This window comes from Haliaeetus leucocephalus, unplaced genomic scaffold (assembly GCF_000737465.1).
Source record: "Haliaeetus leucocephalus isolate CR32 unplaced genomic scaffold, Haliaeetus_leucocephalus-4.0 Scaffold362, whole genome shotgun sequence".
NCBI lineage: Eukaryota > Metazoa > Chordata > Aves > Accipitriformes > Accipitridae > Haliaeetus > Haliaeetus leucocephalus.
Genome location: NW_010972798.1, coordinates 7,591,849 through 7,600,466, shown reverse-complemented (window position 1 = coordinate 7,600,466; position 8,618 = coordinate 7,591,849). Strand labels below are relative to the sequence as shown.

General features: G+C 44.9%; 1 protein-coding gene across 1 annotated transcript in view; it reads right to left on the bottom strand.

The window, feature by feature from the left end:
- Window positions 1-1,307: 1,307 nt before the first annotated feature.
- NCL (nucleolin) overlaps window positions 1,308-8,618 on the bottom strand; it is a 7,572-nt gene continuing 261 nt past the window's right edge. Inside the window, exons 2-15 of the mRNA XM_010573026.1 lie at window positions 8,272-8,379; window positions 7,359-7,659; window positions 6,861-7,010; window positions 6,230-6,415; window positions 5,918-6,001; window positions 5,526-5,661; window positions 5,000-5,136; window positions 4,406-4,532; window positions 4,049-4,182; window positions 3,553-3,688; window positions 3,297-3,448; window positions 2,656-2,782; window positions 1,991-2,208; window positions 1,308-1,787 (exon numbers count right to left, since the gene is read on the bottom strand). Coding sequence (XP_010571328.1) covers window positions 1,708-1,787; window positions 1,991-2,208; window positions 2,656-2,782; window positions 3,297-3,448; window positions 3,553-3,688; window positions 4,049-4,182; window positions 4,406-4,532; window positions 5,000-5,136; window positions 5,526-5,661; window positions 5,918-6,001; window positions 6,230-6,415; window positions 6,861-7,010; window positions 7,359-7,659; window positions 8,272-8,379 — 2,076 coding nt within the window. The 3' untranslated portion in view covers window positions 1,308-1,707. The remainder of the gene's footprint in view (window positions 1,788-1,990; window positions 2,209-2,655; window positions 2,783-3,296; window positions 3,449-3,552; window positions 3,689-4,048; window positions 4,183-4,405; window positions 4,533-4,999; window positions 5,137-5,525; window positions 5,662-5,917; window positions 6,002-6,229; window positions 6,416-6,860; window positions 7,011-7,358; window positions 7,660-8,271; window positions 8,380-8,618) is intronic.

Sequence of the window (8,618 nt, the reverse complement as noted above, 5' to 3'; positions counted from 1 at the left end):
CCGGGGGCCTGGCGGCGAGCGCGGACCCCTTAAACCCGCCGGACCCGGCCGCGCCGCCCGAGCGCGGGCCTGTACTGCCCCCTGGCGGCCGGCCCCGCCGCCACCGCCCTCCCGACCATTTGGCGGCGGGGCTCGGGTGACGGCTCCAAAATGGCTGATGCCCAAAGGGCTGGAGAGGAGGAACCCTTGCTCAAGGGACGGGGGGAAATGACCCACAGACCCGTCCTCGGGTCTCCAGCAGAAGCAGGACCCTCAAGCCAAACGCAACCGCTCCCCCTCGGGTTTAATATAAAATATTTTATCTGTAGAGAAACCCTTTTTTCCCCCTCCAGGGGCTGTATGTTGTAAAGAGATGACTGCATCAGCACACAAGGGGCCACAAGGATTTAAAAAAAAAAAAAGAAAGAAAGAAAAAGAAAAAAAGAGTCCCAGCATTGCTACAACATACAAGAAAGGTGGAGCTGTCTGCAACCACAGCCAGAGCTGAGGCTGGAGGTCATTGCCCACTAGCTAGGCAGGATAAGCCCCCAGGCTGGCAGAGGGACCATCCAGGAGGACACAAGCACTTGACATTTGAGCCTGCGGTACCTGTGCCCAGGGTAGGCTTGAACTGACAGCTACACAGCCCTGCAGCCAATACTGCCCGAGTTAAACCAAAACAGCAGCTACCCCCCTGCTTTCTGTACCCACGTGCTGCAGTCACTCATTGTCCCCTAATAGCTGCCACTGCAGGACACCAGCCAAGTGCATGGCTGGAAAGAGACCAGTAACTACTGCTATGGGACTGGGCCAGGACCAAGCGCCTTCATCCCCACTCTGGTGGAGGCAATCACCCTTGCCAAGCCTGTGTTTGGTCAAGGTAGCAAGCAGTTACTTTCCCTAACCCCATGTTTCAATATATTTGCTTCACAGTTCAGTACGACTCAAGAGGAGACAATCTGGAATGAAGCACAAGAGGCAATAGCTGTACAAGAGCATTATCAAGCTGCAGGGCCTTGGTGCAAGATCCGACTTACTCTTTTTAAACAATGAAAGTAAAAAAGCATTTGGCTACTATATAACATTACATACATCTTCAGTTAAAAGTATGGTTGTAGGCATGTTACCTCAGACATGGTATTCCTCTCCCCTACTCCTTCCTACAAGCAAACACTCTAAGCACATAGCACACGTATATTGTTGGGAGCTGACGTAGGCTAGAGCGAAGCAGGACACTAGCTGCTGCCTGTGACGTTAACGACCTTAAGAGAAGACTCAAGACAATTTCTCACAGCCCTGCCTCACTTAGCAGCACAGAAGTAACACGAACCAGTTTAGGTCCTTTAATCTGTCCAAGACAGGGTGCTGAAGCACAAATGATAAAACATTCTGCATTTTTACAGCAAAAATGCTACAGAAGTTTATAGGAAAAAAAAATATTTTTGTACATGGGTAAAACATTATAAATTCAAGACAACTCACAGACAAGGGGTAAATTCCCACATCTATCGCTCGTTTTTTAAAAAGTTCATTTGAATAGGCAAGCAGTCAAAATGGCTTGCTCTCTCTTCCTTGAAATGAAAATTGTATCTTCCAAGTGGCTCACAGTACTGCTTTGCATCTTGGAATGTCCTCCGAAGGCTCCGCCAAGATCAAAGGAGAATAAAAACCCCCGGAGTCCTTTCAGATAGTCTCAGAGAGCAGGAGAAGGGAAAGGAAAGGGGAAGTTTATTCAAACTTTATCTTCTTCCCTTGCGGCTTGTGATCTCCACCTCCTCCTCTTCCTCCTCGGAAGCCACCTCCTCTACCTAGAAAGAAAATTATTACAAAAAGCAGAGTTACAGGTATCCCTGCACAGATACCGCTGCCCTTCCAAACCCATCCTGCCACAGGACAGAAAATAAATTCACATCAAGCACTCTGTGGTGGCACCACACGATAATCCCAAGAACAGCTTTGGGTTAATTATTGAGCATGCCCCCTTAGAACAGCAGCATTTGCCTCTTCTTACCTCCAAATCCTCTGCCACCACCTCTGCCACCAAATCCACCTCTTCCTCCTCGGCCTCCTCCTCTGCCACCACGACCACCAAATCCACCGCCACGTTGAAATTCACCCTTTGGCTTGGCAAAATCAAGGATCACTTTGTTTCCATCTATCTCTCCATCCTCCATGGCTTCTTTAGCTGCTTTGGCATCTTCTGGGGAGCTGAAGTCCACAAACCCAAACCTAGGAAACGGGTTAAACAAAAGACAGTCAAACTCCACAAGCTGTAGCACCACCTACAGGTACTCGACCCCAGTCCCTTCAGAAACAAACACCTGCACTTCTGCAACCACACAGGGATCAGGACCATGCTACTTGTAGAACAGCAGTGGCTAATCACAATCGATGGAGCCCCATTGTGAGTTTGCCAGTACTGAACAGTTAATATTCTTCTCGTGCGAATCCATAGGCTGCCACAGATTTGTCGGCAGGAAGGAGCTCATTGAGAAGTGAGCACGCGCTGCCCTCTACAAACAGACCCAAAGCTGTAAGTTTGTTCTGATTCTGTGCAGTTTACTAGCTTCAAAGAATCACCCGCATGAGCATTAAGAAACACCCTGCACTGCATAAATCAGTTAAAGCGAGACTTTTTGTAGCAACTGAACTAATCCCAGTTGGAGTTTAACATACCCTTTAGATGATCCAGTGTCTCTGTCTGTGACTATTCTAGCACTTATGGAGCCTTCAAATGATTCTCTTAGCGTCTCCTCTGTGGTGTCCTCAGAAAGGCCTCTGACAAACAACGTTTTGCTTTGTTCTATGGTAAGAGAATACATTCAGAGATCACCATGTCTGAGAGCAAGGCAACCGTCAGTTTCTTAACATCACACCCAGCTTGCACTACTGGCTTCTAGAACAGCTCACAGGGCTAAGGGGTTTGTTTTGAAGTAACAGCTCGGGCACCTGAAGTCCTTGAAAACTTTTTCCAGACTGCAGTTACAACCTGACATCAAAGTATCTCCATCAGCCAACCTGGTACATTGTCAAAGTAATTTTTTTTTTAATAGATGCTTGCATCTTATCAATAGGGATGCTAACTGAACAGACACTGCTGGATCAGCACTTGACTATCTAGAGGACTTTGGCAATAGTTTCATCAGCATTTCAGATAATCAGTCATCATATCCAGCACGCTCGCTTATGATGCAAGTCTTTCACTCCACAAGCATTTTTTTTTTTTTTTTTTTTAAAAAGCAGCCCTAAGTTTGCATGAATGGTACACTCTTGCCACAGCTGTCTCAAGATCAAGTGGTGAAATATGGAACACTTACGATTAAATCCTCCTCTTGCGTTCATGTTCCCTTTCTGCCATGCCGGTGAACTGAATTCCAATCTGATTGCTCTGCCTTCAATCTCTGTGTTGTTACAGGAATTCAATGCCTCTTTGGCATCTTCGGTTGTGGGAAATTCTACAAATGCATACCTATTTGGAGAGGAAGACTTCGGTCAGCCTGGGAGCACAAGCGATCTGTGGAGCTAAGTCATTCGCAATGCCAACTCAGGAGTCGGAAGAAAGGCACAACATACCCTTTAGGCCTGCCCTGGTTGGTCTGTGGCATCTTGATGGAAGAAGCTTTCTTGAACAGTTCTTGGAGAGTCTCTTCTGAAGCAGCGTATGAGAGGTTGTTGACAATTAGGGTCTTTGACTCTCTCTCTCCACCTCCTATGGAGAGAACTCAGTGCTGTAAGTGCAAGTTTGGAGAAGGAAAGCTCTCTTCCTCTAGTCACAGGACCTTCTTTAGGGTGAGAGTAGTTGTTGCCCCCTCCCCACCTCAAGGTGAGGCACAAGGCTAAGTGCAACACTGTTTTGGCCACCTAGACTAGTTGTCCCCCCTTATCCAAAACATGCAGTAGACACATGAAATGCACAGGATGCAGAGCACAAGTTCGGCAAAAGGTCCCTTCCTGCTAACTTAGTTTTCCTACAGTGCTTCAAGTTGCTCTATCCTTAGCAACCTATTGAAACAAGTGGAATTAAATCCTAAATGTCAATTGTGTGGATGTTATTGATCTAGAAAAGTACCTTTCTGATGTTCTTGATGGCTCTTCTCACCAGTGAAGTCAATGACCATGGCACGACCATCAATCTCTGTGCCCTGCTTCTCCTCCAGAGCTTTGTTTGCCTCAGCTTCTGTTTTAAATTCAATATAGGCCATCCTACAGCACAGAAAAGCACATAAGCAAATGCCTCCTTTCAGGAATGACTAAGTTCATGAATGGTGGGGGAAAGGAAGTGGAAGGAAAATGCTTTAAAAGTTAGCATTTTCAGTACACCTAATGCAGCAGGTTCGTTAAGGTAGCTAAAGGACACATGAGCTTATCAAAATATGCCAAGAGTTTGAGGAACAGCAAACATCGAACAGTGCTCTCAGCTACATACCCTTTGCTGTTCCCCTCCTTGTTCATTACTATTCGGATTTCTAGTGCATTTTCAAACACCTCTCTCATTTCATCTTCAGTTAAGCGGTAGGGCAGATTCTTCACAAACAGTGTTCTAGCATCTCTCTCTGCAAAGAGAGAACAGTTACTTTCACATTGCCAGCTAAAAATCCCTTCTCATCTACACTGCCAGTTCAGTGAGAATCAGTGAGTTGATCCAGCAGAAAATAAACGACAAAAAGCATTCATATTTTCAGAAGCTGAAAAAGCAAATATTATGAAAGTTAATTAGGCTGCCACTGTACTTCTTTTAAGGGCACCAAATTCAGAAAACAGGTCCTAAAGCTTCAGAAGAGCCATTTCCTCCTCAGCCACCCCAGCATGCACTATTTCTTGGGATCACATCTCCAGATATTCCAGTCTGAACTTGCATATCCATTAGCATTTGAGAAACTGTTTATGATACAGAGCCCAAACCAGGAAGATCTGCCTTAAAAGAGCAGAATAGCAGCCATCAGTAACACTGGAAGCCTGTTCCATGGCCCAATTATGACAACTTTTGACATGCACAGATATTCAGAGTTATGGGCCGTACCTTTCTTATTTTCTTTCATCGTTTCTTTGCTCTTTGCTTTTTCCAGTTTGATTTCCAAACCCATTAACTTCTTTCCATTCAGTTGGAGAGCTTTATCCAGATCTTCAGCAGATGAAAAGTCTACATAGCCAAATCGCCTGAAAGAAGAGTAACCTTACTATTTAAGCTGATCTATCTCTAGTAGCAGAGAACACAAAGAGAAACCCAGAACCAGAGAGGTCCCCACTGGTCAGGTTAGACTTGATAAAATAAATGCTAACTGGTCCACATAACCAAAACAACAGTAGAGAACAACAGCTCTGTACTGAAGTGCCAGCTCTCCCTTTAGGAAGATACTGTCCGAAAAAGCTGCAAGCCAGGCAAGTATTATACCCGTATCAATACCATGCCTCTTCCAGTTTCTATATGCTATCAAGCAACCATCCCAGCATCCTGATAGGAACCAGCATCAGCACAGTTATACCTCTCCAAACAAGTTACTACCAATTAAAAGAAATAAACAGCAAAATTCTACTGATGAACTCACTTGGAAGCACCAATTCTGACATCTAAAACTTCAATATTCTTCTTCCCAAAGAATTCTTTGATGCCAGTCTTCAGTTCTTCATACTCCTTGGTGGGGACCAAATTTCCCACAAAGAGGGAGAATGCTGAAGTGGGCCCTTTAAATTAAAAGGTAATAAAGTTTTTTAAAGGCAGTTAAAAGAACTGGAAGCCAAGACTCCAGACAGCTTTATTTAGCACATCAGCTTCTGCTCAAAAGTGACATCATACTTCAGTATTAAGTCCCTTATAATCATCATTTGTGCTGGAAAAAAACCCACTCAGCATCCCGTCCCTTCACAGTTATATGCCTTGCCCAGCAGTCCAGTAACGGTCCATCAAACAAGCATTGTCTGATGATCCCACACCACCTACCGTCAGTTTTCTTTTTCTTGGCTTCTGGTGCACTTTTGTTGGCCATTTCTTTCTTCCTCTTTCCAGGTGCTTCCTTGACAGGTTCTGTGATAAAGAAAAAGCAACAAGACTGAAATATAAGTACAAAACAACTTTTTCTATACTGGATCAATACAGGAGCATTAATCTTTACACCAGTCATATGCAATACCTTCTCTTGTCACTACAGCAACTGTTCCTCAGCCCAAAAGACCATGACAGGACAAAAATTTTGCTCAGGCATCTTTCCTGTTTATATTATAGAGTTATGGTCTCAAAAACATTTAAACTCACTTTCATCCTCACTTTCCTCTTCGGCATCCTCTTCATCCTCCTCCTCTTCGTCGTCATCCTCCTCCTCATCATCCTCCTCATCTTCCTCATCTTCAGAGTCTGCCTTGGCTTTCACTGGTGCGGCCTTTGCTGGAGTAGGTTTCTTCACCTGAACAGGGGTCGTGTCCATGGCTTCATCTTCAGATTCTGAAACAAGTTGAGCACAAGATTTCAGACATGTTCAAGATTAAGCCCCTTTTGAGACTTAAGAAAATCTTATGAAGAAAAATAGTGTTTTTCATGCCTCCTTAAGTTTTTATGTTCTTAGGAAAGGCATTTAATATATATATTTATAGTATTTATAAAAAAGCTGGCTCTCCCTCAAGTTTTACTGCATTAAAAAACAATACCTGTTCCCCAAAAGTAAAAAGTTTTACTAGCAATAGGGAAATAATCACCCAGTCAGCCACATCTGATGGACAATAGTAGCCAGCTAAGTAGCCAGGTAGGCACTAAATGGAGACAGACACACACTCTGCATCACTTGACTAATCCATTAAGTCACCCCCCCCAGCTCCCTGTGTTTATTGGTTTAACATCTTCTAATTAAAAAAAAAAAGTGTCAGACAAAGTTTTCCTAAATCCCACATACCATCATCATCTTCCTCATCATCCTCCTCATCATCATCCTCCTCCTCTTCAGATTCTTGCTTTGCTGGCACAACTGCAGGCTTTTTGGCTGGTACTGCTGCAGGCTTTTTGGCTGCAGGCTTTACAGGCATTGCTGGTTCCTCTTCCTCATCTGCACCAACAGTACAGCAAATGTTTACCCATATCACTCAGCCTTCAAACTTTACTAGTAAAGTACTTTGTTTCACAAGATTTTGGCAAAGTTCAAGAAAGAATGATCACAAAACTAGAAGATGCTTCACATGCTGCACGTAATGCAGCTGCAGCCCAAGTTCTCCTCCAAACTTCACCAATTCCCCACCTTTCCTTCCTCACCACCTTTTAATCAATGAACCCCCCTCTCGCAAGTATTAAATCATACTAAACTTTCAATTCCAAAGGTACTCAAATTCAGTGACTTGATTGGAACAGCTTTAGTCAACTTATACAAGGATGAACACGTATTTCAAAATTAACTTACCAGAATCTTCTTCCTCTTCTTCCTCCTCCTCCTCCTCATCTTCCTCCTCCTCATCTTCCTCGTCATCTTCATCCTCCTCCTCACTCTCTTCCTTCTTGGCATTCTTTCCATTTTTTGCTCCTTTGGTTAGGACAGCAGCCTTTTTAGGTGATGGAGCAACAGCCTTTTTAGCTGGAGTAGCCACAGTCTTCTTAGCAGGTGTAATTGCCTTTTTTGCAGGAATAGCGGCCTTCTTTGCAGGAGTAGCTGCCTTCTTGGCTGGTGTCACTGCTGCTTTTTGTTGTTTCTTCTGAGGGATCATCTGAAATACACATTAGTGTAAGACTTTTATCATGGCCCTTTAAACTACTATTACTCCAATGTCAGACAAATATATAGCAACTGCAGTCTACAGCACATCCTTCTGACAGACTTAGTTTATGTTGAATGACGTTAAATTGCCTATTCTGTTGAATTAATGAAGCTCAGAGCCAGTTTTTTTTCATACTTTTAACAGACTACTTATGGAACATTGAAGCATCTCCAATCATCCTGAAGCAAGACCAGTGACCTCTCTAGTAGCATTCAGTAGCTTGAAATTTTCAGTCCTGCATAGTATTTTTGCGTGATGAATCACTTATTGCTGATGCTCTACTAGAATAATCAATCATCCACTTGCTCATCGGTACTAGGACAGCCTTAAGATCCCAGCAGTCCTTCCAAAGCCCAGAACTACAGACTTAGCAGCTAAGCTAGTTTTCCCCATGCTGCTTTTCTCTTAGGAAATCCAGTTTATTCTTCAGCCACAGTTAACTGACAGACACCCATTGTTTTATTAATGCTGATTCTCTGTCACGTACTATGTTACCCCCCAGCCCTCATGACACTTCAGTAAACACGTGCATGCTTTTGACTTCATTTTTAGACCAATCACCTCTTCTCCGCTGCTTTCCTCTAGGTCGGAGGACTCTTCTTCCTCGCTTTCCTCCACCTTTTTTGGGGGAGGAGCCATTTTTTTCTGTTTGATCTGATTCTTGGGAGTCTGAAAGAGACAGCGAGCTGTGAGACGACCTTCCTTTCCCTGCTGGGCAGCGAGCAGCACGCTTAACTCCGAGGCACCCCGCACACCTGCGACCGCTCGCACCGGCGGACAATCGGCCCCACCACGTGGCGGCCCCCGCCGGGCCGGGGCAGCCCTGCTGCGGCGGGGGGCACGGACGGACGGACCCGGGGGGGCTCCCCCCCGCCTCGCCTCGGCGGGACGTTCCCGGGACGGGCGGG